General features: G+C 47.4%; 1 protein-coding gene across 2 annotated transcripts in view; it reads left to right on the top strand.

The window, feature by feature from the left end:
• The window catches only part of fynb (FYN proto-oncogene, Src family tyrosine kinase b), a 71,776-nt gene that overhangs the window by 42,868 nt on the left and 13,218 nt on the right, over nucleotides 1-15,690 (top strand). For both annotated transcript variants that reach the window (XM_084149702.1, XM_084149701.1), the window contains exons 3-7: nucleotides 4,934-5,199; nucleotides 8,792-8,888; nucleotides 11,202-11,300; nucleotides 12,455-12,558; nucleotides 12,814-12,963. In XM_084149702.1, coding sequence (XP_084005828.1) covers nucleotides 4,944-5,199; nucleotides 8,792-8,888; nucleotides 11,202-11,300; nucleotides 12,455-12,558; nucleotides 12,814-12,963 — 706 coding nt within the window. In that variant the 5' untranslated portion in view covers nucleotides 4,934-4,943. The remainder of the gene's footprint in view (nucleotides 1-4,933; nucleotides 5,200-8,791; nucleotides 8,889-11,201; nucleotides 11,301-12,454; nucleotides 12,559-12,813; nucleotides 12,964-15,690) is intronic.

Below are 15,690 nucleotides of genomic sequence, written 5' to 3'. Positions count from 1 at the left end.
AGAGGGTAGGATTTTGATTACGTGTGTTGGGTGCTATGTTTGTGTTCCTGTTCATGTTAAGTGGCTATATGTAGGTTGGGGATTCAATGAGGCATAAGCCTCTGAGCGTTAACCTTGAATGGTGCAGGCAGGCAGGCATGCTCATGATGCAGCTGCCTGTGTGCGTGACAGAGGCTGGCTGACTGGCTGGCAGCACGCTGAGAGCACAGAGGCAAGGCCGTCCCCCGGCGGACTGGGGCTCAGCATGTGACGCCCAGCACTGATTATTATGCTGCTCCGTTTGTCAAGTGTTTGGGGGCTGTGCTCCTCCTTCTCCCTCTCTCCTTTTTGCTCTCTCCTTGTCTCTCACTTTTCAGTTAACCCCCCTCTCTCTCTCTCCCTCTCTCACCCTTTCTCTTTCTCTCTCTCACCCTTTCTCTTTCTCTCTCTCACCCTTTCTCTTTCTCTCTCTCTCTCTCTCTCTCTCTCTCTCTCTCTCTCTCTCTCTCTCTCTCTCTCTCTCTCTCTCTCTCTCTCTCTCTCTCTCTCTCTCTCTCTCTCTCTCTCTCACCCATTCTCTCCCTCTCTCTCACCCCTTCTCTTTCTCTCTCTCTCTCTCTCTCTCTCTCTCTCTCTCTCTCTCTCACCCTCTCTCTCTCTCTCTCTCTCTCTCTCTCTCTCTCTCTCTCTCTCACCCTCTCTCGCCCCCTTGATAATCTTCTATCTCATTATCTCTGTAGACCTCCTGCTCTCTCTGTCTGTCTGGAAGTCTATTTTAACATTCACTCTGTTTCACATGATGAAGGGCATAACACTGAGGCAGGCTAATATTGCACACGCACAGAACTAAAGTCTTTATCCTTTGTCTGGCTCTGAAGTGGTGAAAGTAAAAGAGGACTGGCTTTGGTTAGGCCACATCATTGAGCTGGCTTGGCCACACAGTAAGGACTAGGTCATTTGAGATGAGCTCACCCAAATATCCACAGACCCACAAATGGATATGTACTGTACTCAATAGGCAGCCATCTTGTTACCTGCTCGCTCATCTCCTCCTCCTCCCTACTCTCTGCTCAGAGATGATGGCATCAGGTGTTGTAAAGGCCTAAGGTGTTCTGTCCAGACAGAGGGTCTCCCATGAGGGTCCAGACCATCCGTTAAAAAGGGCGGTGAAAAAAGGCCTCGCTCCCCCCAGTGCATAACGTGACAGTGTAGCCTCCCCTTGCTAATGCCTCATCACCCCCTATGAAATATACATCAATCAATCAATCAATCCAATGTTATTTATAAAGCCTTTTTACATCAGCAGATGTCACAAAATGCTATACAGAAACCCAGCCTAAAACCCCAAACAGCAAGCAATGCAGATGTACATGCCTCCATCCAGGGCGTTCTCTTGCAGCTGGCCCAATACTGACTCTGAGGCATGCCTACCTTGATTTTGCACCCATGAATAATTGACATGGATCTGAAGGAACGTGTGTTCATTGTGGATGGATCTTTTCTCTATCCCTTTCTCCTCTTTTTTAGAGACTGATTGCAGGATGCTAGAACATGTCACCCTTTTCACTTGATTTCAATCTAAAGCCTTCGATTCTTCAAAGCTTTAGATCTTTGGCTTTCAATTAAAGATCTTAATGAATTTGGTCCATATAGACCTTAAATGAATGGCCTTTACTTTAACTAATTATAGACCCAACTCTGCTACTCTGCTTCTGGTCATGTTCTGCTTTATAATTGGTTTTGCCTGAAGGCCCATTGATCTGATTGGCTGAACCAATCTGAGGAGAAGAAGAAGAGTGAGGAGGATGTGGGTTTCTATATGAAACACTGTACTGATGGCTTTCAGTTGCTTTCAGGCTGTTATTCTTCAGCAGAGGAAGGGGAGGAGTGAACAGCAATACAAGCGCCTACGGCTAGCAGGTGTTTTCTGAACAGGAGGGAATAATGAATCAGTGGAGAGAAAGAGCGGGAGAAAGAAAGAGGTGAAAGAGGTTGGGTTCAAACTAAGGGAGCAGTGATAATTAGCTTAGTCCCTAGCCTGTGTTGAGGGGTCCGTAGTGAGCAGTGTTCGTAGTACTGAGCTGAGGCTCTGTTAGTTAATGGCTGTCTGTCTCCTGCTATGAGGACTGTCTTATAGCTGCCTACAGCAGGATAGAATAACAATACTGGGAGTGGTCCTGCAGTACTCTGGGATATGGTTGTAGCTGACTACACACTGCTGTGTGTGTGTGTGTGTGTGTGTGTGTGTGTGTGTGTGTGTGTGTGTGTGCACACCAGAATGTGTGCTTGCCACTCTTTGCATCTCCCATCATCTACACAGCAGCAACCTATTCCAACTGGCTCCTTTGGAATCACCTATAATACAGTGCTGCTATCAGAGGCAGCTTTGACTGTATCTAGTCAACAACATACCGCTTCCACAGATTACTCTGACATTTACCACAAGCCAAGCCTTTTGACCGGCTAACAGAGATCAATGCAAATGTCAATGTCCAACAGCCAATCCAATCTCTCTATGCTGCTCAGCGGCTATGTTGTAAGGTAGATTATCGAGCAACTTTGAGCATTTTCAGTGATGCTACAAGTTGTAAGTGTAGCTAGACTATTAGAAATGCTGTGGAATCCACCACTGACCATAGCAGTTATCTGATTCCTGGCCCTCTTCCCACTCAGGGCTTGTCGAGTTGGATTACAGAGTTAGACCACTGAGTCATTGTGGCATTTGCTGCATTCGCACGCCCATTTTGCGGAGCCAGGGATTCGTTGGTTGCCAGGTCACAGGACAAATACGATGCTATGATATGTTATGTAGTTTATGAGATTGGATGATGTCACAGAGATTCCCTTTCAACTGATCTCGGTATCTGTGTGGATTCAGCCTTAATCTACAACTATAAACCAATATGTAGTTTAGTTGTTTATACTTTGGGATTGGGAACCCTGATGCTCTTTTATTTATCTCTCTCTCTGTCTCTCTCGCTCTCCTCTCTTTCTCCATTGGCCAAGCGGGTGGTAGTCAGTCAGTGATGATGACGGAAGAAGGGTCTGGGCCACGGCCATGCTCTATGTGTGGCCATTGTGCTGCTGTGCTGATTGATGGAGAGGAGGAGGGCTTCCTATAATTTGGGCCTTGTTTTTCTCTTTGACCAAAGGGAAGCATACTGAGCCACGGTCTTTCTCCTTGCATGTGTCTTAAATGACTGCAGACTGCGCTTCCTGCTCCTCTCAGAAGAGATAGAAGAGCCAGAAGACACTGGGCAAGGAGGCTTGGAAAGAGGGGGAGAGAGAGAGAGAGAGAAGGAAGGAGAGGGAGAGAGACAGAGAGAGGGATAAAGAGAGCGAGAGAAACACGGCTCTTATTTAAATCCTGAATATTTTCAAATGACACGTTTGAGGGCAGTCAGTGGCTTTAGCTGAAGGCTAGATCAGCAGTCTGTCTCCACGGGAACACAGCAATTTACAGTCTGTTTGTCTCCACTGATCTACTACACTGACAGTGTTATTTTCGTGTTTGTTTTGCACGCTAGTAATGAGATAAACATTCATTCTGGCAGGGTGAATAAAACTGTCCAGTGGTAATCTTCCCCAGCACCACAGTAGTAGAGCTTTGTTCTCGCCAGTTCATTAACTTTACGCTTTTGTTTTGACAGTGCAAATACCATCGCAGCTAATGCATAAATTGTCTACTGAAGGTATTTTATGTTTTTTTTGTATGTAGGTGTGCTAAATACTGGTATTTAAAGACCTAGATTATACCATAGAAGGACACTACCCTTGGCTAAGTAATGGTGGTGGTAGGACCATAGAGATGTCCTACTGGAAATATGTCCCGTCTCTTTAACTGACAGAAGTAACGTCCACACTGCAGTGCTCTCCTTTCTCCATCCCCACTTCCCACCCTTCCGTTGACTGGAGTTAATTTGACCGGACGGTCGATGCTGGCAGTGATGTGATCATGGAATAATCGATGAGTGAATACCCCTGTGACCCTTCCTCCATGGGTCCCCTGCTCCCCGACTACCTCTCCTTCCCCAAGCCCAGTGTGTATCACAGTGTGGTTATTCTCCTGGCCATTAAAGAGACACAGCATGTTTGAGTCATCTGGAGCGCTGGTGTGTGTGTGTGTGTGTGTGTGTGTGTGTGTGTGTGTGCGTGCGTGCGTGCGTGCGTGCGTGCGTGCGTGCGTGCGTGCGTGCGTGCGTGCGTGCGTGCGTGCGTGCGTGCGTGCGTGCGTGCGTGCGTGCGTGCGTGCGTGCGTGCGTGCGTGCGTGCGTGCGTGCGTGCGTGCGTGCGTGCGTGCGTGCGTGCGTGCGTGCGTGCGTGCGTGCGTGCGTGCGTGCGTGCGTGCGTGCGTGCGTGCGTGCGTGCGTGCGTGCGTGCGTGCGTGCGTGCGTGCGTGCGTGCGTGCGTGCGTGCGTGCGTGCGTGCGTGCGTGCGTGCGTGCGTGCGTGCGTGCGTGCGTGCGTGCGTGCGTGCGTGCGTGCGTGCGTGCGTGCGTGCGTGCGTGCGTGCGTGCGTGCGTGCGTGCGTGCGTGCGTGCGTGCGTGCGTGCGTGCGTGCGTGCGTGCGTGCGTGCGTGCGTGCGTGCGTGCGTGCGTGCGTGCGTGCGTGCGTGCGTGCGTGCGTGCGTGCGTGCGTGCGTGCGTGCGTGCGTGCGTGCGTGCGTGCGTGCGTGCGTGCGTGCGTGCGTGCGTGCGTGCGTGCGTGCGTGCGTGAGGCTATAAAGTTCCCAGTGGTCCTTGAGAGAAAGCATCCCTCTAATGAGGCAAGGAAATGTCGTCTGAGGAGAGTGGAGAGCAAACCAAAAACAATGCTAAAGTGCACCTCTATTTCATGTATTACGGCTACTCATACCCCCTTCATTTTCAGACTGGTTGTACTATTGATTTCCAGTCAAGTTCATGATCCCTCTTCTTCTCTCTCTCTCTCTCTCTCTTTCTATCTGACTTTGTAGAATATAGATAATGGGCTGTGTGCAATGCAAGGATAAAGAAGCAACGAAACTCACGGACGACCGAGACACCAGCATCTCCCAGAGTGCCGCGGGCTACCACTATGGCGCCGACCCCACGCCACAGCACCAGCACTACCCCAGCTTCGGGGTCACCGCCATCCCAAACTTCAACAACTTCCAGGCACCCGTTGGCCAGGGGATAACGGTCTTCGGAGGGGTCCACACCTCCTCCCACACCGGGACCCTGCGCACCCGTGGCGGAACAGGTAGGGGTGTTGATTTGTTCCCCTTTAACCCTCTCCTGATTTCCCCCAACTCTCTTCACCTCTCGGCCCTGTGTTGGAATGTCCGGCTGGTGCTTGCACAGCCCTTTGTGTGTGGTTTCATTGTTTACATAGGGAATATTTCTAGTCAGGATATCCTTCATGTTTTACTGAGCCACTGCTGTTACAAGAGGAACTCAGCGTTTCCACTTAACTAAACACGGCTTCCCTCAAAGTGTGGATTATTTCTGTCCCAAAGTAGTCCAAATCCACACAGTCAGTCGCAGGGGACCAGGGGGTTTAACTTTTTAATTTCTTCCTAGTGGGGAACTATAGTACAAGCTGTCCCTCTCTCTCTCTCAACCACTTTAATGACAAAATAATGGTACTGCCTTGTCTGTCTAACAGGCACCATTTTGCCTATCAGCCTTCATAGCAGAGAAACCCTGAGTACTGTTTGTGACATTCTATCGGGAATCGTTTCATCTATATGCACTTAGTTAATGTCACGATCGTCGGATACAGAGGACCAAGGCGCAGCGTGGAAGGTGAACATATTTATTAAATAATGATTACACGAACAAAAACAACAAATCGATACGTGACGTCCAAAGGTGCAAAAACACAAACCTACACAGGAACAAGATCCCACAAACACTGTGGGAAAACTGGCTGCTTAAGTATGGTCCCCAATCAGAGACAACAAGCAACAGCTGATACACGTTGCCTCTGATTGAGAACCACACTGGCCAACAAGGAACTACAAAACTAGAACGAAAAACAAATGAAAACTCACACCCTGGCTCAACATACTAGAGTCCCCAGAGCCAGGGCGTGACAGTACCCCCCCCCAAAGGCGCGGACTCCGGCCGCGCCAACCAAACACCACAGGGGAGGGACCGGGTGGGCACTCCGCCTTGGCGGCGGATCCGGCTGCGGGCATGATTCCCACTCCCTCTCCAACCCCCCAAAGTACCCCTGGTCCGGTCTGACCCTGCTGGCCAGAGCTGGACTTAACACCGGTGGAGTGGATTGCTCTAGCTCCGGCGTGGAGCAGCTGACCGGTGCCGGACCAGGCACCGGTGGAACAGGCACGGGCTGTGCCGGACTGACGACGCACACCACTGGCTTGGTGTGGGGAGCAGGAACAGGCCGAACCGGGCTGACGATGCGCACCATAGGCTTGGTGCGTGGAGCAGGAACAGGCCGGGCCGGGCTGACGATGCGCACCATAGGCTTGGTGCGTGGAGCAGGAACAGGCCGGGCCGGGCTGACGACGCGCACCACAGGCTCGATGCGAGGAACAGGAACAGGCCGGACCGTACTAGGGGGACACACCACTGGCCCTACGCAGGGATCAGGAACGGGCCGGACCGGACTGGTAACACACCCCAGTACCTCTCGCCGTGCCTCTACACTTTCCCTCTCCTCTGTGACCAGTGGCCCCCTTAACCTCTGCAAACCCGCTGGACCGCTCTATCGCGGCCTCCTGCTGCCCTGTCGTCCACGGTGTGAGCCCCCCCCTAAAAAAATTCTGGGGGTCTCTCCTCCCCGTGGGCCAGGCCCAGTCGAGGTTGATGTCCTTTAGCGATACCTCTGGCGCTGGCTCCTGGACACGCTGCTTGGTCCAGTGTTGGTGGGATCTTCTGTCACGATCGTCGGATACAGAGGACGAAGGCGCAGCATGGAAGGTGAACATATTTATTAAATAATGATTACACGAACAAAAACAACAAATCGATACGTGACGTCCAAAGGTGCAAAAACACAAACCTACACAGGAACAAGATCCCACAAACACTGTGGGAAAACTGGCTGCTTAAGTATGGTGCCCAATCAGAGACAACAAGCAACAGCTGATACACGTTGCCTCTGATTGAGAACCACACTGGCCAGCATAGAACTACAAAACTAGAACGAAAAACAAATGAAAACTCACACCCTGGCTCAACATACTAGAATCCCCAGAGCCAGGGCGTGACAGTTAATAGTCAGAATGGAAATACACAGCTAGTTTCACATACCAAGATTCTCAAATTCTGCATAACCAAAGCCTGGTTGTTATTTTGTGGCTTGCTCTGTGGGTTTCTTGTAAATGGTGGAGATGTGGAGTCATTGTTGCAAAAGTGATGCAGTCTGTATCTTGTGACTGGTGTGGCGGGTAGATGCATCAGAGGTGTGGCTCTCAAAAGCCCCCAGTGTGCTCTCTCTCTCTCTCTCTCTGTCTCTCTTTCTCTCTGTCTCTGTACTGTGTCGTGAAAGGCAGCAGCTTGTGCTCTTCTCACTGCTGATATCATCAAAGGCCTTGCTCTCAAAGCACAGGCTCATCATTTCCACAGAACACATTGTCCCGTCCACCCCGGCTATGGCTTTGAAGTGACCTGAGGTAAATGTGATGATGAGGCAAGGTGGGCCTTGAGGAACAAGAAGAGCACACTCAGCTTCCTCTTCAGCCCTTTCAAGCCAATCAGCTAGCTCCTCTGGTCACCTGCAAGGCAGCATTGATAAAGATCAGGCCGGCCCAGCTTGGGAGGTCAACATACATCATGCCTCTTGATGTTCCTTCCCGGTTCCTGCCCAATCACAGCCAAAACTCACTGACATCCTTCTATCCTCTGTGTGGAGGCCAGGCCAGCGTTAGCCACAGGCTCTTTGAGAAAGAGGCCCCTTTAAATGGCTGGGTTATGATACCTCTGGCTGTGTCTGTCTGTGTGTGCAGGGACTGGGAGACTGCAGTGGAGCAGCCAGGCAGTACCACTGTTAGTGTGTGATATCTCTGTAGTTGCATGGCTGTATTTGACCCACTGTAACTGTGTTGAAACTAGCAGAGAACAGCCTCTCTCTCTCTCTGTGCCCTAGGTAGCAACACTGTCTCAACACTGTCCCACATTTCTTCCAAAACGCTTTCATTCCTAATGAACTAAGATTTCAAGACTGTGTAGGCTTCCACCATATTGCTGTGATGCATCAAGTCTTATCAGATAAGGGAAATGAGATGAATAAAGAAAGCTCTTTAGACTTTTGGAGGCTTATCCTGAGAGATTCAGCAGGCCGCCTGGGTAGATGGAGCTCAGCCCCTCTCTCAGCCTAGTCTGTCTGGAGCCCCTAGATACATCCCCAGGGACTAGGAGGCTTTCACACTTGTCTCAGTCTCTCTCTAATCTTGGAAAGGAATGTGTTTTTCCTATTTGACAGAATTCTTCTATTACATATGGTATTTATCTCATTTCCCTCAGCAGACATGTATTTACTGTACATGTCTGCTGAGGGGTTGGATGAAGGCTCTTTTCCATTCATAATTTCTGCAGTATTTTTATGCTACCTTCTAGGTGAAAGGTGTCCAGTACTGTATGAAGGTTCATTTCCAGCTAGTTATGCCCATAAAATTGATGATTTCACATGTAATTCAATATAGCTTATACACAGTATATCCACTGCATCCAGAAATGGCTGCTGTCTCTAGTATAAAAGTGTACAGTGCACCCAGCCTCCCTCCCAGTGTCAGTCAGTTCAATGTGAGTCTGTCAGACTCTCAGGTTAATTTGCTGCTCGTCCTAATCGTGTGAGTGCTGACGCTGTGTGTTTCTCTCGGCAGGAGTCACTCTCTTCGTGGCACTTTACGACTACGAGGCGCGGACAGAGGACGACCTCAGCTTCAGGAAAGGGGAGAAGTTTCAGATTATCAACAGCACGTAAGTACAGTAACAGTACAGACGCTTATCACACATCACACCCACTGCACCGAGGGGGGAAACAGGTCTATATTATATATGTAAATTAGAATGCATATTACAATCACTCTTGCAGTCTGGCTGTCTAGGTGTTGCATTTTGATCGAGGAAAGTGGTGTTGGAATGGCAGCTGGGACAGCAGTTTTATTTCATTTTTCAACCATGAACAGTAGCGGTTGAATCTACATTTAAACTGGGTGGAGCAGGCAGGGGTATTTAGTTTGCAGTGGGTGATGTGGAATGGTTCTGTTTTGTTCTTCAGTCTGCTCTGGTCTGGTGTAGACTTTCCCTTTGAACTGTCTGACACATGCAGCCACCCTATTTCCTGTGCCTACTCTTTGGCCATGTTGGATACTGTTACCCCTCTGTCAGCAAAACTGTCTCAGACCAGCCAATGGGAAGGCAGCTGAGCCTGCCAATATTTCAAACATGCTTCTCTGAAACCTCATGTTTTTTTCCTATATGAGAGACTCCTCTCAGCTGAATTGATAGCCTGCACACTGCAAAATAAAAATATATATTTCATTCAGGAGTGTGTGTGACTTGGTCTGTTTTGGTTTGTGATTTCCTATCTCCTTCTCTATTGTCCCCATGTAGTTCAACCTAAAGTCCAGTCCCAGCACAGTGTCTCCTCTCGTCACCAGTCACCACACCCATTCATACTGCTTTAACATCCTGTCCTCCCTCCCCTACGGAAGGGCTGCTCTTCCTCCTCATACCCCAGCAGCACACCTTTCACCTTTCAACTTTCCACCCACGCCCTCCCATCTAGAGCAAAGGCAGGAAGACACCATCATTAGGGCCCTCTCTATCCTCTTCTCCTCCCTCCTCCTCCGCCTGCTGCTTCCCTCCCTCCCTTCCTGGCAGCACCTAGACTCTAACTGGGTACACTGCCCCCTCCTGGAGGAAGGAGTAGTTGCAACCAGCCCAGTCCCAGACCCTGTCTCTCCCTCTTAGTCAGGGCTGCCTGGCACACAGAAGGTCCATGGCAGGTGCCTGTTTAGGCAGGGCTTATGTGAGCAGCCCTGGGACTCCATCGGACACACTGGGCACAGAGCAGTGAGTGAAGGGACTGTTGTGTTGTGATGTGATGGCATCCTCTCTAGGAAACACTGAGCTTGGTGAATTTATCCAACACGTTACAGGGAACCATCCCAAACAATAAGGCTCAAGTCTTTAAAACGCTCCAGTTTGATTGCTTGTGATTTTCCTATAGCATGTTTGATATAACGACATATTGTTTATAATACAATGGCATATTTAGCACATTTTTCTCAGTCTGTTTTTGTAAAACTACCTCAGAAACCTCAGAGATTGGTTGTTAAATGGTTCAAGTCTTAATGGTTAGTGAATTGTTTTTGTACATATTCCAACTATGAATACTATGCTAGTGGATACCAGCCTGACTCCAGTCTGTCGACACAATCCACTCATTACTCTGTCATCAGCAGTGACCACAGGGAGAGGAGCTAGTCAGAGCATTACAATACTTCTGGAGATGGGAGGAGGATGGTTCTCTCTTTGTTTATATGTTGTTGTTTTCTGTCTTTGCGGCAGAGTCGAGTTGGTTTAAAGAGGGTTTAAGAAGACAGACAGGGGCCCCTCCCGTCTATCTCTCTCTCTCTCGCTCTCTCGCTCTCTCTCCTGCTTTCCTCCCAGCAATCCATCCTTCCTCTCAGCTGTTAGCGTTAGCGTGTTAGGGTGAACACACTAGCCCTCCAGAGGGAACCTCCATTATGCTCTCAGAACAAAGGAAACCGGCCCCATTTCTGCCTGTGATGTCGTCCCCAGGCCCACCATCATGTTTTTATTCAGGACAAATGAAAGACCACCACTAGCTCGCCCAAAAAGAAAGATGAAATGTGCGAGGGAGAGAGAGATGTAAAAGAGGGCAGTGTGTTTGGAGGACAGGCGAGTGAGAGTGATGGAGGGAGGAGAGTATAGGAAAGGCGGTGGAGGGATGGAGGGAGGGAGTATAGGAAAGGCGATGGAGGGAGGGAGTGTAGGAGAGGTGACAGTTAGAGGGAGGACATGAGAGAGGCAGTAATGGAGCCCTCCCCTGCTTGTAATCAGCCAGTGCTGCCAAATACTACCTCCCTCCACGATTCCATATGAACAAGGCATGTGCTGCTTTCAATGTATTCACATTGTCAACTGCATTATTGAACATAGTGGTTTGTGTTTTCGCCGCTCTAATAGTACACTCTGTACATGAAACCATCTGACCCCCCCCCCCCCCCCCTTCTCTCTCCCTCTCTCTCTGTCTCTCCTCAGTGAAGGGGACTGGTGGGATGCTCGTTCCCTTACCACTGGTGGAAATGGCTACATTCCCAGTAATTACGTGGCTCCAGTGGACTCCATCCAGGCTGAGGAGTGAGTAGCAGTCTGTCATATTGAGTTTCATTGGGACATACTCTGACAGAGCTGACTACATGGCATGAAAAAAAATGAATGAAATAAAAATGAAATGATTGAAAACACACACACTCTCTCTCTCTTTCTCTCTCTGTCTCTGTCTCTCTCTTTTCTCCAGTGCTTGACTTGGACTAAAATAAGTGCCGGTACTCATTTTGGGTGCCGGTACTGTTTATATTTAGGTGCAGGAGCTCCACAATACTTTTGAGCTAATATTCTGTAAGAGGAACAGGAGCTCAAGCAGAAGAAGATTCGAGGTGCCGGTACTCTGCTCCGGTGAGCTCCTGCCCAAGTCAAGCACTGCTTCTCTCTCCTGTCTACATTCTCCTCACTGTCTGAGACAACAGGGAGGGAGGAAGATGTCATAAGTTAAGACAAGCACAGATATCCTCTCTTTCTCTCAGCGTCTGGAGTTAACCGTCAACACAAGGCTCTGAGGAGAAATTGAATCATACTGGGATTTATACGTCTCTGCAGAGCTGGCACTTTCCCCGGCTCATTAAAGAGACTTTTATTACAAAAGAAAGAAGAATTGTGTTAAATGCTGTGTGTTCAGATATTTGAAATGTCATAGAGAATGTATACGAGTTTTATCTGTGTTATGTGTGTATAAACCTGGGTGTCAGACAGTGCAACAGGCCCTTCCCCCACATCCCTCCCCGTCAGACTCTCTGAGGAATAATGATGTAATTATTCTAATGGTGCACCACAAGGCCCACTCTCATTAAGCTCACTATAGTATGCTGGATTTAAGCACAGCCAGGGTTTGCATTGGGTGTGGTTCAATTCACCAACACTGGCTTATTACTGTAAGAGAAGGGGAGGCATTTCATGCAGGATATTAAATCCTCTGTTCACTCTCAACATGCAGTTAGCCATTGTTCAGCCTCTAGTCTGAGAAACCATGGCCAAAGGGTGATTTATTGACAGTGTTACAGTGAGCGTTTGTGAACTGGCCTTGTGACCTGTGTCTCTCAGCTCTGTATGTCAGATGATCATTTTAAAATGTAAAGACCCCTTTACACACTCTAATCAATCAAGATAGATGGCTTATAAAATGGCTTCCCTCACTCATTATTGACCTGTCCCTGTGTTAAACCCTCTCTCTGTAGCTGGTACTTTGGGAAACTGGGCCGGAAGGATGCAGAGAGGCAACTTCTGTTCACTGGCAATCCCCGCGGCACCTATCTCATCAGGGAGAGCGAAACCACTAAAGGTAACCTCAAGAGACTGTCAGGACAGCGCTGTAATAGAATGCATGATGTACCCAACTGAGGAGCAGCCTACTGTTCTAGAAAAACTACCCAGCGGGTAAAACTGGTTGAAATTACGTCATAATATTTTCCCGGTGGGCTATTTCCGCATCTGTTAATACTATCAACCATTCCCTATGACCACAATTATTATTAATGCATGAGGTAAGTGAATGTTTTCCCAGTGACTCACTCCCCTCCCCATCTGTGTCCTGTAGGTGCCTTCTCCCTGTCCATACGAGACTGGGATGACGTGAAGGGGGACCATGTGAAGCATTATAAGATCCGTAAGCTGGACAGCGGAGGTTACTACATCACTACCAGGGCTCAGTTTGAGACCCTGCAGCAGCTGGTGCAGCACTACTCAGGTACCAGTCAGAAATGGTCCAAGTTACACCGTTAATATAATATTATTACACACACCATTCATACACCACTATTACAATGTTGATTATGGAAAAGATATATACCTGCACTCCAGTGACGGCTCATAATAATGGCCGGAACGGAGCTAATGGAATGGCATCAAACACCTGGAAACCGTGTGTTTGATGTGTGGCCCCGTGTAGCTCAGTTGGTAGAGCATGGCGCTTGCAACGCCAGGGTTGTGGGTTCATTTCCCACGGGGGGCCAGTTTGAAAAAAAATTATGCACTCACTAACTGTAAGTCGCTCTGGATAAGAGCATCTGCTAAATGACTAAAATGTCAAATGTAAATTTATTTGATACCATTCCGCTCCAGTCATTACCATGAGCCCATTCTCCCCAATTAAAGTGCCACCAACCTCCTGTGATGAACATTGAAAATATCAAAAACCAAGGCAGATGGAAAAGTATACATTTAATTTATTACACCTACCATTTATACACCATTATTACAATGTTTATAAGACCTTTATGAGTGGCAAAGTTTATACCGATGATGAGAATATATGTAGGCCTGGAGTTAAGGTAACGTACAGTTCAACTCATCCGAACATAGCTGTAGTGATTAACTTATAGAAACAGAAGGAAGGGAGGCTGCTAATGTACACAATAGTAGGTTTTAGTAGACAGAAGGTGCTCTTTGTTTAAAGGGGTAAATTGGCCATCAGAAAGAACAGAGGACCAAGACACTCTTCATATAATTAATCTTTTTTTTGTTGATGTAATCTTTGTTCCATTGAACATGTCATACAAATAAATGCATTTTAATTAATTATATGAAGAGTGCCTTGGTCCTCCATTCTTTCTGATAGCTGTAGTGATGTTGGTGTTATAGTGGAGACATCATTTCAAAGCCCAAATAGATACAAGAGGCTTCTCCTCGGCCTGGTGTCCAATTCCTTGGATTCATTCAGAAGTGCATTATGCTGACACAATCAGTATAAACTGATTTACACTGGGGAGGCCTCTTCAAATGCAGAAATAGAAATTGATGCTGACACTTAAGATTTGAGAAGGGAATGAAGTGCAATTGAAGTGAAATTGAAGTGAAGCCTGGTGTAATGTAACCCATAAACACAAACTTCAAATACTGAGCGAAGCACTTTCAAACTTTCAGAAAACTGTTGAGAATACAACAGCTAAGTGATTCAAGGAGGGATGAAGTGGCATGGTTTGAAATCAACTATTCTGCAAATATTGAGAGGAATACATTTTAGATTGACACTAGCGCCACTTATTGTGGTTTGAAAAGGGGACCCTGAAAGGATGATGTAGTCTACTGTTTGTCTTAGTGTGAGTTAGTGGTCCTATTACCTCACCCTGTAGAGAGTAATGAGCCTGTTAATCACGGTGGTCTGTACTGTACCGTCACCATAGTATTGAGTGTCCCAGTTGTACAGACCACGAGGACAGTTGAACGTCACTTTGTGATGATGACAGACTGCATTCATGAGCATGTGTTGGTGTCAGATGAGAGAGCTCTCTCTCTCTCGCTCTACGTCTTTCTCTCTCTCTGTCTCATTCGCTCTCTCTCTATAAATAGTATATCACTCTCTCTTTTCCTCAGCCACTCTTTCTCTCTCTCCCTCTCTCTTTCTGGATCTCTCCCTCTATGTATCTGTCTTTCTCTCTCCCCTGTTTGTCTCTCTCCATGACAAGGGTGATATTTTCCTCCACATGCTCCAGTTAGCACATTGACATGTCCATACTTAGCACATTGGAAATGAACAGTATGGATTTTGTGTGTTATGTTTGTGTCACAGTGCATTAACTGTCAATTGTTTTCTTTATCGCCACTCCAGAGAACATATGTGAAGTTCAATCACACCTCTTCAAATGACCTTGACTGCTGTTGTTTTCTTCCAGGGCTTGTGCTTCTTCTGTTGCCTTTTGGGTCGTTCCACAAAATGAGTCCTTTTTGGGTAGTGTAAAAAAAAAAAGAAAAATGTTTTATTTCACCTAATTTTAACATTGTGTCATGACAAGCACATTTTCCCATCTCAAGAGGTTAAATAAAAACGACTATTACTATAGTAAGTCCCTATTAAGTGCCAAATAAAGTAACATGGTTGACCGTAACAGGGTTGACGATTTCATCTTAAATCAGCCATAAATCCCCTTCTGACGGGGAATGGAAGCTTGTGTGTGTAACAGGGAGGGGCAATTGAATGCAGGCTTCACAATAAAAAATTGTTAAAACATTTCTAGCCTGTCTATCTATGGGTAACAGGGTTGACGTGTTATTCTCAACCCACTCAGTTTTCCACCACAAAACATCAGAAAATGGCCAAAAAAGTTAGAACCAGTTCACCTGCTTTTACTCTATGATTTGACTATTAGATGTTCAAAAAGGAATAGTTTCACCATTATTAAAATGCGAGTTCGGTTCACGTAAGAGTTGACCTTAAAATGAGGGACAGGTTGTTGTTTTTCTACCTTATAATTAATCACTAATCACATGAAATAAATAATAATCTTTAGAAATTACTTTGTCAAAGCAAAAAAATAACTAGGGCTTTACAATGATGGTGACAATTTAGAGAAATGTTGGGGTTAAGTGGGTTAAAATCCTCAGAGAAGTCACAGAGTGTGCACGGAGGGACATGCCAAAATGCTGAATTTTGGCACTTTAGCAAGCCTACAGTGGCTTGCGAAAGTATTCACCCCCT

This window comes from Coregonus lavaretus (assembly GCF_964263955.1).
Source record: "Coregonus lavaretus genome assembly, chromosome: 31".
In the NCBI taxonomy this organism is placed as follows: domain Eukaryota; kingdom Metazoa; phylum Chordata; class Actinopteri; order Salmoniformes; family Salmonidae; genus Coregonus; species Coregonus lavaretus.
This window is presented reverse-complemented; position numbering and strand designations above follow the sequence as displayed.